This window comes from Pseudophryne corroboree, chromosome 1 (assembly GCF_028390025.1).
Source record: "Pseudophryne corroboree isolate aPseCor3 chromosome 1, aPseCor3.hap2, whole genome shotgun sequence".
Lineage (NCBI taxonomy): Eukaryota > Metazoa > Chordata > Amphibia > Anura > Myobatrachidae > Pseudophryne > Pseudophryne corroboree.
In genome coordinates this window covers 44,541,299-44,566,900 of record NC_086444.1, presented here as the reverse complement: position 1 = coordinate 44,566,900, position 25,602 = coordinate 44,541,299, and the positions used below count along the sequence as shown (strand labels likewise).

General features: G+C 50.4%; 1 protein-coding gene across 5 annotated transcripts in view; it reads left to right on the top strand.

Annotated features, from left to right (window-relative positions):
* ZBTB7C (zinc finger and BTB domain containing 7C) overlaps positions 1 to 15,188 on the top strand; it is a 359,497-nt gene extending 344,309 nt beyond the window's left edge. For all 5 annotated transcript variants that reach the window (XM_063959049.1, XM_063959057.1, XM_063959066.1 and 2 more), the window contains one exon: positions 13,268 to 15,188. In XM_063959049.1, coding sequence (XP_063815119.1) covers positions 13,268 to 13,886 — 619 coding nt within the window. In that variant the 3' untranslated portion in view covers positions 13,887 to 15,188. The remainder of the gene's footprint in view (positions 1 to 13,267) is intronic.
* Positions 15,189 to 25,602: the final 10,414 nt, after the last annotated feature.

Genomic DNA, 25,602 nt, shown 5'->3' with positions numbered 1-25,602 from the left:
GAAAGGTCTCTTCAGCCAATCAGGAAGCGGCACTTCGTGGCACTCTCCTGATTGGCTGTATGCGCTTCTGCTGGCAGACAGCGCATCGCACAGCTCCGTCCATTAGTTTCAATGGTGGGAACTTTGCGGTCAGCGGTGGGGTTACCTGACCGCGGGTGACCTCACCGCTGACCGCAAAGTTCCCACCATTGAATATAATGGTAAGGCTTTGCGATGCGCTGTCTGACAGCTCAGACGCGCATAGCCAATCAGCAGAGTGCCACGACGTTGCGCTCGCTGATTGGCTGAAGGGACCCTCTGTGACAGGAGTTACGTGGGGTCCCGGCATTCGTGGAAAGGGGTCCCATGTGTAAACATGGGACCCCTTTCAGTCCGTTTGGTCCGGGTTGCCGTTTTGTTGTTTTGCCAAGTACGAGGATTATTTTAAAAGATCCGGACACTGGATCAGGTGAGTATAATTTTATTCACAGGTACCCCGGATTCTTCAGTGACGAGGGGGGCGTGGCAGTCGGCGGGTCAACATAGGTAAGTATGTATGTGTCGGCATGTATGAAATAAACTTTTACTTTCACGGTGTGTGTCTCCTGCTTTTATTTGGGTATTTTTTTACCAGTAGAACTACAGGTACCAGCGGGCCCGTTTTTCCACCAGCATGCTGGTACTTATGGTTCTCCAAGTACCAGCTTGCGGGGGAGGCTTGCTGGGACTTGTAGTTCTTCTGGAAAAAACAATATTCTATCATTTTACTCAAGGCTATCAGGCCCCCATCCGCAGCCCTTGGATGGGGGGGACAGCCTCGGGCTTCACCCCTGGCCCTTGGGTGGCTGGGGGGGACCCCTTGATTGAAGGGGTCCCCACTCCCCCAGGGTACCCCGGCCAGGGGTGACTAGTTAGTGATTTAATGCCACGGCCGCAGGGCGCTGTATAAAAGTGACCCCCGGCTGTGTCATTATCTGTCCAGCTAGTGGAGCCCGATGCTGGTGTAAAAAATACGGGGGACCCCTACGCTTTTTGTCCCCCGTATGTTTTGCACCAGCACCAGGCGCAGAGCCCGGTGCTGGTTTTAAAAATACAGGGGATCCCCTGTCAATTTCCCCCCCGGATTTTTAGAACCAGGACCGGCTCGAAGAGCCCGAGGCTGGTTATGCTTAGGAGGGGGGACCTCACGCAATTTTTTTTCGTGGTTTTTACAGTTTTTCCCGTTTTTTTTACATTTTTACAAGTCTAATCAAAATCCGACAAATCGGCCGTTTTTCGACAGCGGGACTGTCGAATCCGTTTTTTATTGAATATGTTGAATTCCGGCACCCACTTGCCGGAATTCGACGGTCGAATTGTGTCGAATTAAAAAACGGCCGAAAAATTGCCGCGATTCGCCGGCAATTGCATATACCCCAAAGTATTATGTGTCTGGTCATGTTTATACTGGCAGGAGGGCCCGGGCACAGATATTAAGGGAAGCAAACAAGGGCAGTCTAGTATCGCCTTCATATAAGCAGTATACGATCCTGGCGCAATTTTTTTATGCAATAAAATGTGAATTTATATTTAATAAATAGAATTAAAAATAGGGTGCCTGCGCCTTTAAAGCTTTTTAATTTTTTTTTTTTTTTTTTTTTAAATAATTTTTGAAACATAACAAAACACTGACATACAAAGATATAGAATACGTTTGTAATATTTGCAGTCACATATGATGAAATATAGACAATGACACTCAAAAAAAAAAAGAAACTTAAAAGAAAAACTTGTGTTAACCTTTTTTGTGTTGACCATTTCCATGTTGTCTTTTTGTGTCGACCTTTTCTACTGTCTGCCTTTTCCTTGTCGACCTTTTGACCCTTCCGACATGGGGTGAACCTAATGACTGTCTATCTAATTAAAATAAATGAGAGAAATATTTCCATCCCTAAAGGTCGTCATTTACTTTCCGTTCACTGGAGAACTGCAACAACCTGAAAATAAAAACGTTTGCATTTAGCTCCTTAACATTAAACAACATCTGGGTATGAAGGTCTGTTTTGAGAACAAACTGACAGAGCCCTGTCCCTGCACAGTGTAGATTCTGGAGATCTGCTGACATCTAGTGGCCAATTTAGGTATTTAATTTACTGATTGCCCATTACTCTACAGTAGGTACTGGGGCCCTCATTCCGAGTTGTTCGCTCGCTAGCTGCTTTTAGCAACATTGCACACGCTAGGCCGCCGCCTACTGGGAGTGAATCTTAGCTTAGCAGAATTGCGAACGAAAGATTAGCAGAATTGCGAATAGAAATTTCTTTGCAGTTTCTGAGTAGCTCCAGACTAAAGGTGTGTACACACGGTAAGATATTTTCTTCCGATTCTGACTATATAGTCAGAATCGGAAGAAAAGATAGTGCAGATCGCAAGGTGACAGTCACCTTGCGATCCCGATCCGATGCCGATGCGCGGCCCCGCGCGGTCGGCATCGGCAGAAAAAAATAGGCTGTGCAGGCAAGTCAATCCTGGCTATCTCTATAGAAGAGATAGTCAGGATTGACATCGCACATAGCCAGCATCGCAAGCACACTCATTATGTGCTTGCGATACTGGCTAAGTGCCGACCCGGCCCCCTGTCGCACGGTGAGAATCGGATAAGTCCGAATCTCACCGTGTGTATGCACCCTTACTCTGCCAGTGTGATCAGTTCAGTCAGTTTCGTTCCTGGTTTGACGTCACAAACACACCCAGCGTTCGCCCAGACACTCCCCCGTTTCTCCAGCCACTCCCGCGTTTTTCACAGAAACGGCTGCGTTTTTTCGCACACACCCATAAAACGGCCAGTTTCCGCCCAGAAACACTCACTTCCTGTCAATCACACTCCGATCACCAGAATAAAGAAATTTCTTCATAAAGCCGTGAGTAAAATACCAAACTTATTAGCAAATTTACTTGGCGCAGACGCACTGCGAACATTGCGCATGCGCATTAGCGACTAATCACTCCGTTGCGAAAAAAAAATAACGAGCGAACAACTCTGAATGAGGGCCTGGGATAGGTTTACTAACACAGTTTACAGGTGCAGTAACCCATAGCAACTAAACAGAAATTTGCATTTATTAAAAATCATTTATGAATGTGCAAAAGGGCAGATGCTTCCCACATTCTTACTTTTGCAGCATGTGTATGAATAAAAGCTAACAGTGAAATGTAGTAAAGTGACGCATGTAATATAGACACCCTTCCTCTGTCCCCCATCCCCCGTCCCCCCGCTGTCCTCCCCACCTCTCTCCTGGTACACGTAAGGCATAAAAAGGTCTGTTTATAAATGGAATAAGGACCTTTTTCACCAGATTTTTTTCCGAAGCTCCAGGGTAGGTGCAAAGTTGAGAAAAATCACTATTTTAAAGTAACAATGCAGAGACTAGGGGCCCAATTCAGACCTGATCCCAGCAGCAAAATTGTTCTCTAATGGGTAAAACCATGCTGCACTGCAGGTGGGCAGATGTAACATGTGCAGAGAGAGTTAGATTTGGGAGGGGTGTGTTCAAACTGAAATCTAAATTGCAGTGTAAAAGTCAAGCAGCTAGTAATTACCCTGCACAGAAACAAAATAACCCACCCAAATCTAACTCTCTCTGCACATGTTCCATCTGCCCCACCTTCAGTGCACACAGTTTTACCCAATAGAAATTTTTTTTTGCTGCTGCCATCACGTCTGAATTAAGCCCTTGGTTCAGAACCCTTGGGACACCCCCCCTAATGATCAATTATTAGTCAGTTACAAGTTTTCAGCCAGCTTAAGAGGCCAATAATTACATGTGGGGGTATTATTCTGCAGAATAATGGGTTAAAAGACATGGTACGTGGATGACATTTATGTGGAGAGACAGAAAAGACATGTGGGGGTGTTGTATAGGGGACCGGTTAAAATACCGCTAGTTGGGATCCCAGGGCACAATGACGACACTGGAATCCCAACTAGTGGTGAAATGCTGCAGCCGGAATACCGGCGCGGTAGGTGATTCTCTCTCTGTGGGTGTCCACAACACCCATAGAGGGAGACTATAACCTGTGGTGAACGCAGCGAGCCACCGTGCACGCAAGGGGCAGTCTAGCACTCTCCCTGCTTCCGGCTTACCGGTGGCCGGGATGCCGCCATCGGTATATTGACGTTCGGCATACCGGCCGTCGGTAATTCATACTGAAGCCTTGTATAGATGGGACTGGTGTTTTTAAGATTGCAGGTGAGAGTTACAGGTGTTTTTTTAAAGAATTTTTTAAAGTGGCTTCAAATCACTCAAAAAAAAACAAAAAAACTTATATCCCTTTCAGACATGTGATCCAGGAACTTGACGGGTCTAGCAAGCTGGCACATTGCTAGGTCTCAGCTCCATGAACTTGGTAGGGAGTATTTTGTAGTGGGATATTCAATTACCCCAGGAAATTTTTCGGACAAAAACAACTGACTTTTACCACAATTTTTGCCTGATGGTCATTATCAGGGGTGGGGGAGGGGGGGGGGGGGGGGTCTAGCACCGCCTTTTGGGCGTGTTTAGTACCATCTATTGATGGTCAACACATATAAAATATCCATCTTTGTACCAATCCTAATAAAGCAGATACATTGTCAGATGTTGTGGTGTGCACCAAACACCCCTGATGGCACTCACTGCAATTACAGTGCTCCTCCTCAGCCTGGTCTGGCTTCCCCTCTCTTTCCCCTGCAAGCTGCACCAGCTTATTTACAAGTCAGTCACTCACTGACACTGACAGTCGCAGACTAGTGCTGCTGCTGGAAAAACAAGTGACGTGTCAATGCTGCTGCAGACCGTCTGCTAGTATTGAATTTGTCTTCCTAAAAGGAACGCTGGCTGCATGCTGCTCCTCATCAGTGGCCGGCGTTGGCATAGCATAGAAGGAGAGAGGTATGTATGTGGCGGGTGTAACGGGTGGGCATGCGAGTAGCATGACGTAATCACGTCACATCACACTGTTTGTGATGGTGGAGCTGGTATTTGAAAGCCGGTGTCAGTGGCACCCTTGATTAACCCAGGCATCCAGTCAGTAATGCATTCCTGACAGGGTGCAGCACAGAGGGGACAGTAATCAGCCTGCTCGGCGATCGCTGCATCAGGCATGTGAGATCGGGCTGCCAGACATTAGCGGGTGCCTGTGCGCACCAGGCACCCCCCCTGCGCACACCTTTGATAGGATCCGGGATAAGTTCCAAGACCCATGTGTTTTCGCGGCTGCATTTGCAAAAACAGGTCTTGTATCGTGGATTTTTTTTTTCCTGCTCGGGTAGGTGACAAAAAATCCACGATACTGCCGGCTGTCGGGGATAATTGAATAGCCCCTGGGGATCAGTTAGCCGCTGTTAATTACCATAGCTAATTGAATATCTCCCTAAGGGGGACATGTACTAAGCAGTGATAAAAGTGGAGAAGTGAGCCAGTGGAGAAGCTGCCCATGGCAACCAATCAGCTGCTTTGTATATGTTTATAGTATGCAAATTCTAAATGTTACGTCAATGCTGATTGGTTGCCGTGGGCAACTTCTCCGCTGGCTCACTTCTCCACTTTTATCACTGCTTGGTACATGCCCCCCTTAGTCTGTTTACACTTTTTTTTTTTTTACCTCAAATGGCCATAAAAAAGCGGTTTATTATAAGCACCACAAATAAATATTTTGTGGTTCTTGTTTCATCAATAATCCATCTTTCCAAAATAGTATAGCGTGGGATTCAGGGACGTATTCAGAGGCGGACACAGTCTATGTGCGCAGAGTGACTGTGACTTTATGCTATAATGCCGCAGCCAAAGGACTTCCTACTGAGACATCCTCTGGCTGCAGCGCTAATCTGCCTGAACATGGCCGCCAGTGTTAGTGCAACTGCGATAAAAGATGCAGTTGCTGGTGGCGACACAACCTTGACACTCCCACGTCCAGCTAGCCACTCCCCTGTTTCCGGACACTGAAATTGCCTCTCTCTCTCTGCATTCAAATTTGTTCTGTGACTCCTTTTACCATCAGGAAGCATGAGTTGTGCGACTCTGGCGCACGCACAGACTCAAAGCATCATCCCATTGCGTCCCACATCACCACTGTCTCCACCTCTGACTCCGCCCTCTATGTGGGTCTTGTAAAAAAATAATAATCTGCACTTGAAATGAAAATGCATTTTTTTTATTTTTTTATTTATGCTGTCTCAATTTAAAGGCTTTCTACGCGTAGGAAGAACATGGTGACCCAGCGAGGCCTACCATTTTACAAACTAGAAAACCTACCCCATTAAATGAGGGACGACTTGTTTTTTATATGACACAAGATGGGGGAGATATGGGCTTTAGATCCCCCCCCCCCCCTTCCCTTCCAACTCTGTGGAAAACATCATATTTTTTGTGTATTGTATCTGTGGGGGTCATTCCGATCGCTCGCTGCAGTTTGTCACAGCACAGCGATCGGGTCAGAACTGCGCCGGCGCCGGCGCATGGCAGCTTTCATTGCCTGGCGATCGCCTCTGAGACAGAGGCGGTCGCTGGGCGGGAGGGGGCTGGACGGCGGCGTTAAGCCGCCGTTTAGGGGGAGCGGTCCGCCCAACGCAGGCATGGCCGGACCGTCGGGGGGAGGGGCGGGCCGCGGCACTGGTGACGTCTCACGCTGCTGCTGGCCGCAATTAACTCCTGGCCAGCCACAGGAGCAATGCTGGCTGGGAGTTACTCCTCAAATACAAAGGCATTGCCGCTGTGCGATGATTTTGTATTTGTGCGGGGGGGCCGGCACTGACGTGCGGGGCGGACTAGCCCAGTACTGGGCATCCCTCCGCATGTCAGGGAACATGATCGTAGCTGTGCTAAATTTAGCACAGCTACGATCAACTCGGAATGACCCCCTGTAACTGTATCATTATAAGAGGAGACTCCCCTCTTTCAAGACAGGGTGCTCCCATGTGTGAGTAGGCCAGTATGGGGCAGAGGGGGCACAATGTGCCCTTCCCCATCTATGGTAAACCATTTTATTTTCATGTCACTAGGCGATATTGTTTGGTGATCAAAGCTGACTCTCCTCTTTCATATATGTGCGACCCCACATTTACAGATGTAAATATGGACGCCATAGGGAACTTAGAGGGACATTTACTAAGCAGTGATAAGAGCGGAGAAGTGAGCAAGTGGAGAAGTTGCCCATGGCAACCAATCAGCACTGAAGCATCATCTATAATTTGCATACTATAAAATGATAGAGAGCTGCTGATTGGTTGATGGGACAACTTCTCCACTGGCTCACTTCTCCGCTCTTATCACTGCTTAGTAAATGTCCCCCTTAGCAGTCTATTTACTAAACCTTGGATGGAGATAAAGTGGAGAAAGTACCAGACAATCAGCTCCTACCTGTCATTTTTCAAACATAGCCTGTGACATGACAGTTAGGAGCTGATTGGCTGGTACTTTATCTCCGTCCACTTTATCTCCATCCAAGTCTTAGTAAATAAACCCCCTAGTGCCCTCCGACCCATATACGGAATACGTCTGTTTTCCATAGTGCAGGGTAATATTGTCTGGTAAACACAGGTGATACTTTCTAAACATGATTCCTCAGCCCAGGTAAAAGGTCATTTCATTGCTCCCCTCTGGGAGTGTACTCAGAGGGCCTATGCAGGGTCGGACTGGCCCACAGGGGCACCAGGGAAACCACCGGTGGGCCCCACTGCCTGAGGGCCCACTCCTTCCTCTAGGGATCAGGTTCCAGACTGTGCACTTGTATTATACATGGTAGATATGTTGCATTACACTGCACTAAACTATTGTGTATTTCAAGCCTCTGTGGAGGCTGGCCACACCCCCTTTGTAGGCTGGCCACACCCCTAAGTATGGGCCCCTATCACTGCATTCCCCCAGTGGGCCCCTCATGCCCCAGTCCGACACTGGGCCTATGGCAGTATGGACTGTGTGTTGGGGGTGCAGGGTTGGGGCGGGCGGTTATTCTGTTCACTAGGATGGGGGCAGGATGGCGGGGAGGGGTGGGGGTGCCCCACTATTGCAGTATGTGTGACTCCCAAAAACTTTGTGAGCCTCCCAGGAGAGAGACCAAGTATGGCATGAATTGATCCTGGAATTATAATAATAAGGAATATCGTTTCATACAGATCTATGGGGACATTTATTAAGCAGTGATAAGAACAGAGACGTGAGCCAGTGGAGAAGTTGCCCGTGGCAACCAATCAGCACTGAAGTAGAATCTATAACTTGCATACTATAAAATGATACACAGCTGCTGATTGGTTGATGGGGCAACATCTCCACTGGCTCTCTCCTCCGCTCTTATCACTGCTTAGTAAATGTCCCCCATATATACAATAGATTACCGTCAGACAGGATTTGTTTTACATCTTTTATATAATTTGAAATCCATCTTTATTCATTGTTTTCTTTCACCTCATAGTTTCTATGGTTACATGATCAGGAGGAACCAAGCTCATGCACCATGTTATATACCTATATCCCTCTCCTGTTATGGGACCTTTTACATGTACATTTGTGGCTGGCACAAGAGGCCTCTGCGTCCCGTCCCAGCCTATTCTCTGAGCTGTTGTATATATATATTATACATATTATGACTAGAGAGGCGGGATGGCGGTGCCAGATAGAATGGGTGGTGATCAGATAAGTGGTACTGCCTGTGAGGTAACACAGAAGAGGGACCTAGTAATAAGAGATAGAGCTCAGCATTGCCGGATCTCACTGCTGGTTCTAAGGATCGTGGTGATACCAAATCAATCTATGGTCAGGGCTTTAGCAGGGCAATATGCCGGCTCCGCCACCCGAACATGTGACGTCATGCAGACCAGGATGCAGTGCGATTAATGGAATTTCTCTGCTTGCTTACAATCTCTCCCCACAGACAGACCCACATTGCATTAATAGCTCACAAAGGGGGTCATTCCGAGTTGTTCGCTCGTTATTTTTTTCTCGCAACGGAGCGATTAGTCGCTAATGCGCATGCGCAATGTCCGCAGTGCGACTGCGCCAAGTAAATTTGCTATGCAGTTAGGTATTTTACTCACGGCATTACAAGGTTTTTTCTTCGTTCTGGTGATCGTAATGTGATTGACAGGAAGTGGGTGTTTCTGGGCGGAAACTGGCCGTTTTATGGGTGTGTGCGAAAAAACGCTACCGTTTCTGGGAAAAACGCGGGAGTGGCTGGAGAAACGGAGGAGTGTCTGGGCGAACGCTGGGTGTGTTTGTGACGTCAAACCAGGAACGAAAATGACTGAACTGATCGCAGATGCCGAGTAAGTCTGGAGCTACTCAGAACCTGCTAAGAAGTGTCTATTCGCAATTCTGCTAATCTTTCGTTCGCAATTTTGATAAGCTAAGATTCACTCCCAGTAGGCGGCGGCTTAGCGTGTGCAAAGCTGCTAAAAGCAGCTTGCGAGCGAACAACTCGGAATGACCCCCAAAGGGCCAGGATGTCTCAAAACTCTTTTTGCAAAGAAACCTCAGAATTTTTTTTAGCTTTTTGAGGTTTTACTGCATCTAGCTACTTCCCAAAATACGAAAGTGTTGGCAGCCGCTATCTCCGGAATCTGCTGTGGTCCTATGGCACAGTAGTCCTTATAGATATGTTCATTAACGTTCGTTAATGATCACCTTATAAATGCGATCATTGATACATCTCTCCCAAAATATATTAAAAGCCCCATGCTACAGGATGTAGTCATGATACCGACGCCGGGATCCTGACTGCCACAATGCCGACAGGGGGCCGAGGGCTGTTCCCACTCGTGGGTGTCCACGACGGGTTTAGTGTGAAATACCTACAATCTAAATCCCGACGGTCAAAATCTCAACAACAACTGACCGACGGTCAAAATACCGACATTTAAAATGTGACAGGTCAAAAACTCAACACGAGTTTTTCAGTGTTTTTTGGGTGTGTATGTCGACATGGGTCGACATGGACACCGTATAAGTGTACAGCATCCCCTCACATGGCTCGCCGTGCTTCGGGCGCGGTGCCTAGCTGCGCTCGGCACGCTATTATAATCCCCCTCCACGTCCACTGGAGTGGTAAAGTATGAACTAGTCGGTTTCAATGAAAAAATCATGAAAAACTCATGTTGACTTTTTGACCTGTCGACATTTTAAATGCCTGTATTTTGACATTATTAATATTTTAAATGTCGGGATTTTCACCGTTGAGAATTTGATTGTAGGTAAATTGACCGCATCCCTCCACGACACCCATAGTGTGGGAATAGAACCTGTGGTGAGCGCAGCGAGCTCGCAAAAGACTTTGTTGCGCTCTTCCCCATGCCGGCATTCTGGCGGCCGGGATCCCGACCGCCAGTCACCCAACCCCCATATAACACCAATATCCCGGCAACGCATAAGGCCAAATTCCACCAGAGAAACATATGACATTTTGCAACCAAATACAGATTGAGATGAATATTATGTGGAACAGCCGCATCCCCTATTGTAGTACAGAGAGGAGAGAGGGGAGATGTGGCCTGTGTATGGAGACGACCAGCGGAACATAGAATATTATCTCTGTATACCCCAATCTCTGCTGTCAGCTGCATAAATGCAGTAAATATGGAGATAGAATAAAGGTGGGGGCGCGTTACATGAAGAGATGTCCTCTAGACACTGAGAGGAGGTGCAGGAGGCATAGACGGAGCCTGGCAGATACACAATAGGCAGTTATATAATGTGGCGTCCCGGTTATTTATATTCAGCTGTTACTCGCAGTGTTCCATTTAATTTTACATGCTATCATTTGCGCGGCTAACAGACAGTCACATAGATGGGTGGATGGAGGGGGTAGGAGGGGGGGTGCTAAACAGGCACATAGCACATAATATATACCCCAGCAACAGAAAGAAAAGAAACTCTATTAGGGGTACATTTACTAAAGCTTCAAAAAATGAAAAGTGGTGCTGTTGCCATAGCAACCAATCAGATTCTGCCTATCATTTTCTGGGATGCAACTGAGAAGCAATAGACAGAATTTGATTGGTTGATATGAGCAACATCATCACTTTTCATTTTTACCTGTTAGTATCATGTGTATTCTATTCACAAACAGCTTCAGTCTCTTTGTTCTTCCGGCTTTGCACAGCTGTATCAGTTTCCAGGCGGTAGCCCATAGCAACCAATCACATTCTTTCTATCATTTTATAGAATTAACTTGGTAAATGATAGCCATAGTTCCCAACTGTCCCGTTTTTCGGGCACTGTCCCGCCGCACCAACGGCGGGCTGCAGTGTCCCGCGGTGGGTTTAGGGATGGAGTTGCGATGCCCCCCCGGTGAACAGATTATGTGCGCATGTACACGGCATCTATTCACGGGAGAGAGAGACTGGGGTCACGGCCAGCAGCTATGGGAGCGCTGGACGTGCCTCCACAGTGATGAAAAGTGGGGCGTCATTTCCTGCAAGGCCACACCCCTAGTCACGATGCCGCGCCCCCTGATTCTGGAGGCACACACAGCTGCCCTCTGCAATTCAGGATAAAGTTGGGAGGTATGGATAGCTACGAACCTAATTGGTTGCTATAGGCAACACCTCTCTAATGGTCCCCTTTTTACAAAGTGTAATACATCTCTCTCCCAGTCCTCTGTAATGTTATTTTCCAAACAAGTCACGGATGTTGAATCGTAAAAAAAAAAAAGTCTGAAATCTATTATCAGCTGCATTCTCTGTTGTGGGTGCCCCTATAGTGTGCGCCATAGACAGAGAAGATAACCATCTGTCTTCCTTACTAGGTTGTGTCACACAACAGCCCAGCGCCAGGAGTGCAGCTAATGTCTAGAATACAATGGCTGGGAAAAACACTGTGTTTTGGGTTGGAAAATATATTTTTTTCCAAACCGAACTGCAGAATTTTGCCCTTTAAAAATATTGCTGCTTTAACTCCTGCAACAACAAAAAAACAGCTGCAAATCAACGATTATGACAATACATTTCCCCCTGAGGCCCACATGTAGCATACCGAATTAAGCTAGGTACAACGTACAAACGGGTGGTCTTCAGTATGCCGAATGTCAGGATCCCGGCACATAGTATACCAGCGCCGGAATCCCGACACCCGGCATACCAACAGATATTCTCCCTCGTGGGGGTCCACGACCCCCCTGGAGGGAGAATAAATAGCGTGGCTCCTTTGCGCTCGCAATGCTGTCGGTATGCCGGCGGTCGGGCTCCCGGCGCCGGTATGCTGGTCGCCGGGAGGCCGGCCACCGGCATACCATACTACAAACTATCCAATTATCTGGCCAATCAGGCAATAATCGGCTGATCAGGGGAGCTATATAGCGTGTGCTTTACCCGCTATATCGTTACAGAGCTCCCAATTCCGTTTTATACCGGCTGCTTTATTTTTACACTGCAATTTTGATTTTAGTTTGAACACACCCCACCCAAATCTAACTCTCTCTGCACATGTTACATCTGCCCCACCTGCAGTGCACATGGTTTTGCCTAGTTGCTTGAAGTTTTGGCTTTGCTTACAAACATGAATCATACCCTGTGTGCGCCAAGCATTAGAAGGATCCAAATGCTTCATGTTTTTTTCAGAACTGTCCCCATTTCTCTTCCCGAAGGTTGTTGCTTATAATTAGAGAGTAAGATTTCCCCCCTGCAGTGCACATGGTTTTGCCCATCTGCTAACAAATTTGTTGCTACGATCAGGTCTGAATTAGGCCCTAAGGCCCTCATTCCAAGTTGATCACTCACTAGCTACTTTTAGCAGCCGTGCAAACGCATAGTCGCCGCCCACGGGGGAGTGTATTTTCGCTTTGCAGGAGTGCGAACGCCTGTGCAGCAGAGCGCCTGCAAACACATTTTGTGCAAAACAAGACCAGCCCTGTAGTTACTTATTCTGTGCGACGAGTGACACAGTAATGACGTCAGATACCCGCCCAGCAAACGCCCGGCCACGCCTGCGTTTTTCCAAACACTCCCAGAAAACGGTCAGTTGACACCCAGAAACTCCCTCTTCCTGTCAATCTCCTTGCGTCCGCCAGTGCGACTGAAAGCGTCGCTAGAACCTGTGCAAAACCACGATGCTCGTTGTACCTGTATGCCGCGCGTGCGCATTGCGGTGCATACGCATGCACAGTTTTTTTAACTTAACTCGGAATGAGGGCCTTAGTGTCTGAGTTTGCAACCACTTCAGTGACATGCTCGCAGCACTCCTATAAAATATCTATAGGGTATATTACTTTAGAATGTTTGTATTATTTTATATTATATTATTATGATGTATATTATTTTTTAATGTTCATTTCTTTTTCTCAGGCAGGACAAACTGAAGATTCACATGCGGAAACATACCGGGGAGAGGCCTTACCTGTGCATCCACTGCAACGCCAAGTTTGTCCATAACTATGATCTGAAGAACCACATGCGAATCCACACAGGGATCCGGCCCTACCAGTGCGAGTTCTGCTACAAGAGCTTCACCAGGTCCGACCACCTCCATCGCCATATCAAGAGACAAAGCTGCCGGATGTCCAGGCCCAGGAGAGGGAGGAAGCCAGCGGGCTGGAGAACATCCAGTCTATTGTTTACACACAACAACCACCCAGAAGATGAGAGCTTCATGATGATACCGCCGAGTCTAGAGAACAACAGCAACCACGTGCCTGCTGGGGCCATTTGTCTACCAGGACCTAGTCCAAAGCAACTACTTGAAGAGCCAAGAAACATCCTACATTTGCAAGACTTGGAAGCACAATATGAGGATTCTCCTCTGAAGCTCCTGGAGAGAGCACGCCTGGAATCGGACAGAAACGGGGGGCTTTATGCCTTTTCTTTGGCACATAATGAAAATATTTCTCCACAGCAGTTCTTTCTAGGCAGCGATCCTTGGAATATGACGTTGAACCATGCACCGCTTGCTAAAACCAATACTTAAAACAGCATTATCTGCCATATCATCATCGACACACACACTGGAAGCAATCAAGATTTTCTGGACTGAACCACCCTTTAGGCTGCAAACTACAGCGGTCACTGAGGTATGAGGCACCAAGTGCTTCAAGCCTCAATGATGTCACTAGTTCCTCTTGAATTGATAGGCTGGACACAAGGATAGTGGCTCAGAGCACAGAATGCCTCGTTTCTGTCTGTCGGGGGGGTGATGAGGTCCACCTTAACGAAACACAATTGATGCCATTGACCCTTGTAGATTATTTTCCTTTTGTATACAAGCTCTATAAAATTGTATTGTTATTTACAGTCGCAGAATCATTCCAAAGATACTTAACAGGTCTGATACCCATATATGCATGTACATTTTTTTTTTTATACTAATACACTTTACCTTTTTGAATTTGGTAAGACCTGGGGTTGTATTTGAAGCACTCTGAAAATAAAATAAAAAGTAATTTATTTTTATTTTAAAGACACAAATATTTTAAATCGTGTCTGCCCCTGGGAATGAGTAGGGGGCTAGTTAAAGTTTCGAAGAACTTGACACGAAAGGTTGATCCTATATAAGCTACGTATGATACATCAACACTACACAAACCAATCATAAAGATTGCATATGCACCATTAAGTTGAACGATGTAGAACATAATTATTAAGACACTGTTTTCATCCAGTGGCATTATTTTTTCAGCTTTAACATAGGCTTTATGTCAGAAAACTTCTTTGTTAAATTGGACTTTGATCGTAAATTTCAAGTGTGTCTTTGAAAAAGAATTGAAAAAGAATTTATAAAACACACGGAGAATAATAACATGTTTTCAACTTGGAATTGTAACATTATATTATAGCAGATTATTACAAATTTCCTATTTTCCCCTTTCAATGGAGCTACAATTACTGCATTGGACTGAGACACAGTGTTGGGTGTTCCGGTTGAGGGGAACTGCACGTGATCCAATGTGGCCAGCGTATAATTACTCACATGGTGGCTCACCGCGCTACTTTCCAGGGTCTACCGGACTGTCGCTATTTATTCCCAGAACTCACCCCTTGACACAAATGCATTCTCACATGCTTTACGATATCTGCTGTTCTATATTGAGGCCCGTTTTGTACATACACTGCTTGTGGTTTTCTGTAAGATTTCTGTGCAAACATTTTGGAGTACGACTAAAATATCCAAAGATGGCGAATATTGTTTGATGTACCAGAACTTGAAATTATGTATGATTTGTCATGCCAAATTATTTTTCTATTTATAAAAATGTTTCTGTGTTAATGTAAAAAAAAAAGTACAAAAAAAAATAAAAAATCTATAAATACATAGGTTTCCTTTAGCGATTGAATGGGAAGCAGTTTAATATTAGATAATTAGTTTATTTTACAGAAACACTTTAAACATTACGTTAAAAGAAATCCTAAAGCATTCATAGAACGGAATTCAATTGTTTTTAAGGTGTGATAATTTATGGGTGCCCATTGGTACAATTCAATTGTTTTGGGCACCCTTTAATTATCGGCTTTAATTTGGTCGCGAAAAGCAGCTAAACACGACTCAGGTTTAATGAGCATCTGAGGGGTGCAACGATTGAATGGCTCCGATAGACGCCCATTAGTTTAGATGTTTTAAAAAAGCAATTGAATTCCGCCCTTATAACCTGCCACTATTCCTTGTTGCTTTTCCTTAATGTCCCATAGAGCAGTAGTTCCTAGACTTTCTTGAATCACGGGATGCTATAGTAACAGTCATTTTTTTTTAAATAAGTAATTTGTGCTATCCATCCATAAACTCCATTGTGTGGGGGTAGACAGGGCTATACTTCTGTTTGTCCACTTACAGTATTTGAAGATTTGCAGCCACCATAAAGGGTTTGCCTATCAGATTAACTAGAAATAATGTTATTCAGTATTGGACCAGCAGCCTGCAGGGGCGTAGAGAGCCACGCTGTGCCCCGGTAAAGGGGGTGTGGCTTAAAAAAGTGGGCGTGGCGACACCTGTTACTCTATTTATATAATAAAAAATAATTGCAATCCATAGGGGGTGCAATTTCAACACGGGGGGGGGGGGTTTACGGAGGAGGGCAACTGCTTCCTACCTTAATTGAACAGGAAGCGGGTCCACCTCTCCAGCCGCACCATCTTCCCGGTGATATATAGGAACATGACGCTGGCACAGTGTCAGAGTCTATCCTTTCTATGTGTGGCGCCAGGTAGACGGCACCAGTGCTGAAAGCCACAGCACAGGTATACTGAGGGGGAGTGGGTTGAGGACTCAAGCCCCTCCCTCAGCCCAGGTCCGGTTAATTTGTACTCGCCCCCCCCCCCCTTTCAGCGCCACTGCCAGCCTGAGGATCCCCTGCAAGTACCCCACTTCAAGGTGCCACTACCCAGTTTGGTAATCACTAGGTAGAGGTGGGGAAGTTTTCTATAGCAGCCAATCAGCTTTGAGCAATCATTATATAGAATGTACCTGATAAATGAAAGCTAGAAGCTGGTTGGATGCAATGGGAAACCACTAATATGGCTGCTAACAGTTCCCAGCACTTGAATAATTAAGAAAAGCGAACGCTGTTGTCTCAGAATGTAGTCAAAATGTCAGGAAATTTTTTTCGCCATTTATAAATGCCGACAGGCAATAGGTCGAGATTCTAAAATGTTGACAGGGGACGCTGTTGCAGCTGCCAGTAGAAGGTAAGTGACCGCTGGGCCACCAGGACGAAAGGTCGACATTCTAACATGTCAACGTTTCATCACTGTCTACATGATGAATATGGTCAACACTTACATTATGACTGTCGACATTTCATACCCGAACCGTTATCTCTGCCCAGCCCCTTAGCTTGATTGAGGCTTGCATGAAGTCTCAAGCTGTGCAGAGACACGCCTGGCACTGGAGCAAAGCATGATGGGACATATCTGACAGCAGCCTATAAAGGCCAGTACACATGTTCCCAGAGTTCAGCCCCCCGCTAGGCACTCATCTCTCCACCCGCTCAGCGAGCGCTCGTCTCTCCACCGTTCAGCACACAGCTCTCCCCCCGCTCATCACTCATCTCTCCCCCGCTCATCACTCATCTCTCCCCCCCGCTCAGCACACATCCCTCCCCCGCTAAGCACACATCTCTCCCCCGCTCAGCACACATCTCTCCCCCGCTCAGCACACATCTCTCCCCCCGCTCAGCACACATCTCTCCCCCGCTCAGCACATCTGCACACATCTCTCCCCTCGCTCGTCACTCATCTCTCTCCCCGCTCATCACGCATCTCTCCCCCCGCTCAGCACACATCTCTCCCCCGATCAACACACACACATCTCTCCCCCCGCTCATCACACATCTCTCCCCCAGCTCAGCACACATCTCTCCCCCCGCTCAGCACCCATCTCTCCCCCCGCTCATCACTCATCACACATCTCTCCCCCCGCTCAGCACCCATCTCTCCCCCCGCTCATCACACATCACATATCTCTCCCCCCGCTCAGCACCCATCTCTCCCCCCGCTCATCACACATCTCTCCCCCAGCTCAGCACACATCTCTCCCCCCACCCCCGCTCATCACACATCTCTCCCCCCGCTCATCACACATCTCTCCCCCAGCTCAGCACACATCTCTCCCCCCGCTCAGCCAGCACCCATCTCTCCCCCCGCTCATCACACATCACACATCTCTCCCCCCGCTCATCACACATCTCTCCCCCCCGCTCATCACACATCACACATCTCTCCCCCCGCTCATCACACATCTCTCCCCCCGCTCATCACACATCTCTCCCCCCCGCTCAGCACCCATTTCTCCCCCCGCTCATCACACATCTCTCCCCCCGCTCATCACACATCTCTCCCCCCCGCTCAGCACCCATTTCTCCCCCCGCTCATCACACATCTCTCCCCCCGCTCATCACACATCTCTCCCCCCGCTCAGCACACATCTCTCCCCCAGCTCAGCACACATCTCTCCCCCCGCTCAGCACCCAACTCTCCCCCCGCTCAGCACCCAACTCTCCCCCCGCTCATCACACATCTCTCCCCCTGCTCAGCACCCATCTCTCCCCCCGTTCATCACACATCTCTCCCCCCCGCTCAGCACCCATTTCTCCCCCCGCTCATCACACATCTCTCCCCCCGCTCATCACACATCTCTCCCCCCGCTCATCACACATCTCTCCCCCAGCTCAGCACACATCTCTCCCCCCGCTCAGCACACATCTCTCCCCCCGCTCATCACACATCTCTCCCCCGCTCATCACACATCTCTCCCACCGCTCATCACACATCTCTCCCCCCGCTCATCACACATCCCTCCCCCCGCTCATCACACATCTCTCCCCCCGCTCATCACACATCTCTCCCCCGCTCATCACACATCTCTCCCCCCGCTCATCACACATCTCTCCCCCCGCTCATCACACATCTCTCCCCCCGCTCATCACACACCTCTTACCCCCCGCTCAGCACCCAACTCTCCCCCCGCTCATCACACATCTCTCCCCCTGCTCAGCACCCATCTCTCCCCCCGTTCATCACACATCTCTCCCCCCGCTCATCACACATCTCTCCCCCAGCTCAGCACACATCTCTCCCCCCACCCCCGCTCATCACACATCTCTCCCCCCGCTCATCACACATCTCTCCCCCAGCTCAGCACACATCTCTCCCCCCGCTCAGCCAGCACCCATCTCTCCCCCCGCTCATCACACATCACACATCTCTCCCCCCGCTCATCACACATCTCTCCCCCCCGCTCAGCACCCATTTCTCCCCCCGCTCATCACACATCTCTCCCCCCGCTCATCACACATCTCTCCCCCCCGCTCAGCACCCATTTCTCCCCCTGCTCATCACACATCTCTCCCCCCGCTCATCACACATCTCTCCCCCCGCTCATCACACATCTCTCCCCCTGCTCAGCACCCATCTCTCCCCCCGTTCATCACACATCTCTCCCCCCGCTCATCACTCATCTCTCCCCCCGCTCATCACACAACTCTCCCCCCGCTCATCACACATCTCTCCCCCCGCTCATCACTCATCTCTCCCCCCGCTCATCACACACCTCTCCCCCCGCTCATCACACATCTCTCCCCCGCTCAGCACACATCTCTCCCCCCGCTCAGCACACATCTCTCCCCCGCTCAGCACATCTGCACACATCTCTCCCCTCGCTCGTCACTCGTCTCTCTCCCCGCTCATCACACATCTCTCCCCCCGCTCATCACACACCTCTCCCCCCGCTCATCACACATCTCTCCCCCCGCTCATCACACATCTCTCCCCCGCTCATCACACATCTCTCCCCCCGCTCATCACACATCTCTCCCCCCCGCTCATCACACACCTCTCCCCCCGCTCAGCACACATCTCTCCCCCCGCTCAGCACACATCTCTCCCCCCGCTCACCACACATCTCTCCCCCCGCTCATCACACATCTCTCCCCCCGTTCATCACACATCTCTCCCCCCCGCTCAGCACCCATTTCTCCCCCCGCTCATCACACATCTCTCCCCCCGCTCATCACACATCTCTCCCCCCGCTCATCACACATCTCTCCCCCCGCTCATCACACATCTCTCCCCCCGCTCATCACACATCTCTCCCCCGCTCATCACACATCTCTCCCCCCGCTCATCACACATCTCTCCCCCCGTTCATCACACATCTCTCCCCCCCGCTCAGCACCCATTTCTCCCCCCGCTCAGCACCCATTGCTCCCCCCGCTCATCACACATCTCTCCCCCCGCTCAGCTCATCACACATCTCTCCCCCCGCTCATCACACATCTCTCCCCCCGCTCATCACACATCTCTCCCCCCGCTCATCACACATCTCTCCCCCCGCTCATCACACATCTCTCCCCCCGCTCATCACTCATCTCTCCCCCCGCTCATCACACACCTCTCCCCCCGCTCATCACACATCTCTCCCCCCGCTCATCACTCATCTCTCCCCCCGCTCATCACACACCTCTCCCCCCGCTCATCACACATCTCTCCCCCCGCTCATCACTCATCTCTCCCCCCGCTCATCACACACCTCTCCCCCCGCTCATCACACATCTCTCCCCCCGCTCATCACACATCTCTCCCCCCGCTCATCACTCATCTCTCCCCTGCTCATCACACATCACTCTCCCCGCTCAGCACACATCTCTCCCCCCGCTCAGCACACACCTCTCCCCCGCTCAGCACACATCTCTCCCCCGCTCATCACTCATCTCTCCCCTGCTCAGCACACATCTCTCCCCTGCTCATCACACATCACTCTCCCCGCTCAGCACACATCTCTCCCCCCGCTCAGCACACACCTCTCCCCCGCTCAGCACACACCTCTCCCCCGCTCAGCACACATCTCTCCCCCGCTCATCACTCATCTCTCCCCTGCTCATCACACATCACTCTCCCCGCTCAGCACACATCTCTCCCCCCGCTCAGCACACACCTCTCCCCCGCTCAGCACACATCTCTCCCCCGCTCAGCACACATCTCTCCCCCCGCTCATCACACATCTCACCCCCCGCTCATCACACATCTCTCCCCCCGCTCATCACACATCTCTCCCCCCGCTCATCACACATCTCTCCCCCCGCTCATCACTCATCTCTCCCCCCGCTCATCACACATCACTCCCCCCGCTCATCACACATCACTCCCCCGCTCAGCACACACCTCTCCCCCGCTCAGCCCACATCTCTCCCCCCGCTCATCACACATCCCTCCCCCCGCTCATCACACATCTCCCCCCCCGCTCATCACACATCTCTCCCCCGCTCAGCACACATCTCTCCCCCGCTCATCACACATCTCTCCCCCCGCTCAGCACACATCTCTCCCCCGCTCATCACACATCTCTCCCCCCGCTCAGCACCCAACTCTCCCCCCGCTCATCACACATCTCTCCCCCTGCTCAGCACCCATCTCTCCCCCCGTTCATCACACATCTCTCCCCCCCGCTCAGCACCCATTTCTCCCCCCGCTCATCACACATCTCTCCCCCCGCTCATCACTCATCTCTCCCCCGCTCATCACACATCTCTCCCCCGCTCAGCGCACATCTCTCCCCCCGCTCAGCGCACATCTCTCCCCCGCTCAGCACACATCTCTCCCCCGCTCAGCACACATCTCTCCCCCCCGCTCATCACACATCACACATCTCTCCCCCCGCTCATCACACATCTCTCCCCCCGCTCATCACACATCTCTCCCCCCGCTCAGCACACATCTCTCCCCCCCGCTCATCACACATCACACATCTCTCCCCCCGCTCATCACACATCTCTCCCCCCCGCTCATCACACATCACACATCTCTCCCCCCGCTCATCACACATCTCTCCCCCCGCTCATCACACATCTCTCCCCCCGCTCAGCACACATCTCTCCCCCCGCTCATCACACATCTCTCCCCCGCTCAGCACACATCTCTCCCCCCCGCTCATCACACATCTCTCCCCCGCTCAGCACACATCTCTCCCCCCGCTCATCACACATCTCTCCCCCCGCTCATCACACATCTCTCCCCTGCTCAGCACACAGGCCAATCGCTGTTGCCGGCACCCCTTTAAACAGAGCAATGTGATCTTAATTTCGAAGCACTCTAGACATATAGCTTAGAAAGTAAGTGAACGTCACTCCGTGTGTACCCCCCTTACAGCTGATAGATGACAACAGCACAATACAAAGATTTACTGGCATGCAAAGCATATGCAACAAGGAATACAGGCCCTCATTCTGAGTTGATCGCTAGCTGCCGTTGTTCGCAGCACAGCGATCAGGCTAAAAATCGGCATTTCTGCGCATGCGTACGGGCCTCAGTACGCACGCGCAAAGTACTTTCACACAAAACTATGCAGTTTTACACAGGGCGAGTGAGCTTTTCTGTCGCTCTGTTGATCGGTGAGTGATTGACAGGAAGTGGGTGTTTCTGGGTGGTAACTGACCGTTTTCCGGGAGTGTGCTAAAAAACGCAGGCATGACAGGTAAAAACGCAGGCATGCCTGGGGAAACGGGGGAGTGGCTGGCCGAACGCAGGGCGTGTTTGTGACGTCAAAGCAAGAACTAAACTGACTGAAGTGATCGCAAGGTAGGAGTAGGTTTTGAGCTGCTCAGAAACTGCATGAAAATTTTTACGAGCAGTTCTGCTAAGCTAAGATACACTCCCAGAGGGCGGCAGCCTAGCATGCGCGCTGCTGCTAAAAGCAGCTAACGTGCGATCAACTCGGAATGAGGGCCACAGGCCCATGGAATCCCTATTTGTTAGGGGCAAGGTAAGAAATAACAACGGTCAAAGACATGAGATAAAAACAATTGAAAAACTTAAGTTTCGCATCGTTCACATTTGAAGAGTAAGCTGGAGATGTACTAAGCTTTGGAAAGACATATAGTGGAGAGAGATAAAGTACCAACTTACCAGCTCCTGATATTTTTCAAACACATCCTGTAATAGATTAATATTAATACTGCACATATATGCATACCTCCCAACATTTGGGACAGTCGAAGAGGGATATTTGCGCGGCAAAGTCACGCTGGATGGGGCGTGGCTTCGCAGGAGTGCCGTGAACGCGAGTCACGCCCCCGTTTTTATGACAGAGGGGGCATACCCAGCGCTTTGTGGGATAGTCCAAACAAAACGGGACTGTCCCAGCGAAAATCGGGACAGTTGGAAGGTATGTATATGTAACAGGAGGATGTACATGCATATATAATCTGAGCTGATATATTCCTATATTTGAACAAGTCCGTAAATTAATACTTATAATTCACTAAATAAGGGTCTATATCACTGGCCCCTGTGCACCATGGGGGTCATTCTGACCCGTTTGCTCGCTGCTGTTTATCGCAGCAGAGCAAACGGGACGCTACTGCGCATGAGCCGTAGTGCGCAGACGCTTGCCAGACGGCCGAAGGCCGTGGCAGGGGTGCGATCGCCTCTGCCTGATTGACAGGCAGAGGCGGTCGCAAGGCGGGAGGGGGCGAAACGGCGGCGTTTGGCCGCCGTTTCGTAGGTGCGGTCCGGCCAACGCAGGCGTGGCCGGACCGAACGGGGGGGCGGGCCGCAGCGGCTGCGTGACGTCACACGCAGCCGCTGCGGGCCGGGGAGCGACGAGTAGCTCCCGGCCAGCCCGCTAAAGCTGCGCTGGTCGGGAGCTACTCTTGAAGTGCAAAGGCATCGCCACTGTGTGATGCCTTTGTACTTCTGGGGGGGGGGGGGGACGCTGCACTGACAGTCCCCCCGCATGTCAGTGTAAATGATCGTAGCTGTGCTAAATTTAGCACAGCTACGATCAACTCGGAATGACCCCCATATCTACAAGTAAAGTCCTGTTGGTGAAATGCCGGGGGAGTTTTGTGTGGGTATATTTTGTACTCTGCAGCTTGATGCAGTCCCACTTTCCAGACGGACGCTCCCGATGTATACAGTTCACGTCTTTATATATCCACAGAGCCCAGATATTGTAGGCAGCGTGCCGTGAGGTGTCCGAACTCCTGCAGCTGTGTGCAGTCCAGATGTGCAGTGGTTCGCTGTGTGGTGGGCGATGTAGAGTCCTGGCATCCAAAATTTCATAGTGTCGGCACTGATATGCAATAGTGACCAGAAACAGCAGCTCAGGGAAACATGTTGGGAGGTGCTATAGCTGAAGCAAAGCATCCTCGCCTGACTGACAGAGTCACATCTCTGCCTCACTGGCAGCAGCACATCACCACCTCACTGGCAGCAGCACATCACCACCTCACTGACAGCAGCACCTCCTAGCCTCACTGACAGCAGCACATCCCCGCCTCACTGACAGCAGCACCTCCCAGCCTCACTGACAGCAGCACATCACCACCTCACTGACAGCAGCACATCCCCACCTCACTGACAGCAGCACATCACCACCTCACTGACAGCAGCACATCCCCACCTCACTGACAGCAGCACATCCCCGCCTGACTGACAGCAGCACATCACCACCTCACTGACAGCAGCACATCCCCGTCTCACTGACAGCAGCACATCCCCGCATCACTGACAGCAGCACATCCCCGCCTCACTGACAGCAGCACATCCCCACCTCACTGACAGCAGCACATCCCCGCCTCACTGACAGCAGCACATCCCCGCCTCACTGACAGCAGCACATCCCCGCCTCACTGACAGCAGCACATCCCTGCCTTACTGATAGCAGCACATCCCTGCCTCACTGACAACAGCACATCCCCACCTCACTGACAGCAGCACATCCCCGCCCCACTGACAGCAGCACATCCCCGCCTCGCTGACAGCAGCACATCCCCGCCTCCTGACTGCAGCACATCCCTGCCTCACTGACAGCAGCACATCCCTGCCTCACTGACAGCAGCACATCCCTATCTCACTGACAGCAGCAGATCCCTATCTCACTGACAGCAGCACATCCCCGCCTCACTGACAGCAGCACATCCCCGCCCCACTGATAGCAGCACATCCCACCTCACTGATAGCAGCACATCTCTGCCTCAATGCAAACAGCACATCCCCACCTCACTGACAGCAGCACATCCCCGCCCCACTGACAGCAGCACATCCCCGCCTCGCTAACAGCAGCACATCCCCACCTCCTGACTGCAGCACATCCCTGCCTCACTGACATTAGCACATCCCTGCCTCACTGACAACAGCTCATCCCCACCTCACTGACAGCAGCACATTCCCACCTCACTGACAGTAGCACATCCCCGCATCACTGACAGCAGCACATCCCCGCCTCACTGACAGCAGCACATCCCTGCCTCACTGACATCAGCAAATCCCTGCCTCACTGACAGCAGCACATCCCTGCCTCACTGAGAGCACATCCCCGCCTCACTGACAGCAGCACATTCCCGCCTCACTGACAGCAGCACATTCCCACCTCACTGACAGTAGCACATCCCGCCTCACTGACAGCAGCACATCCCCGCCTCCTGACTGCAGCACATCCCTGCCTCACTGACAGCAGCACATCCCTGCCTCACTGACATAAGCACATCCTAGCCTCACTGACAGCAGCAGATCCCTATCTCACTGACAGCAGCACATCCCTGCCTCACTGACAACAGCACATCCCCGCCTCACTGACAACAGCACATCCCCGCATCACTGACAACAGCACATCCCTATCTCACTGACAGCAGCAGATCCCTATCTCACTGACAGCAGCACATCCCTGCCTCACTGACAACAGCACATCCCCGCATCACTGACAGCAGCACACCCCCGCCTCACTGATAGCACATCCCCACCTCACTGACAGCAGCACATCCCCACCCCACTGACAGCAGCACATCCCGCCTCACTGACAGCAGCACATCCCTGCCTCACTGACAGAAGCACATCCCTGCCTCACTGACAGCAGCACATCCCCGCCTCACTGCCAGCAGCACATCCCCGCCTCACTGACAGCAGCACATTCCCACCTCACTGACAGTAGCACATCCCCGCATCACTGACAGCAGCACATCCCCGCCTCACTGACAGCAGCCCATCCCTGCCTCACTGACAGCAGCACATCCCCGCCTCACTGATAGCACATCCCCGCCTCACTGACAGCAGCACATCCCCGCCTCACTGACAGCAACACATTCCCACCTCACTGATGACAATTCTAAATTCCTTGTCGTATAAACAACCCTTATGAAGCTAAGAACACTGTACGCTGTTTATTTAAGAAATACCGTAATGATACGCTATTTGCGTAACGA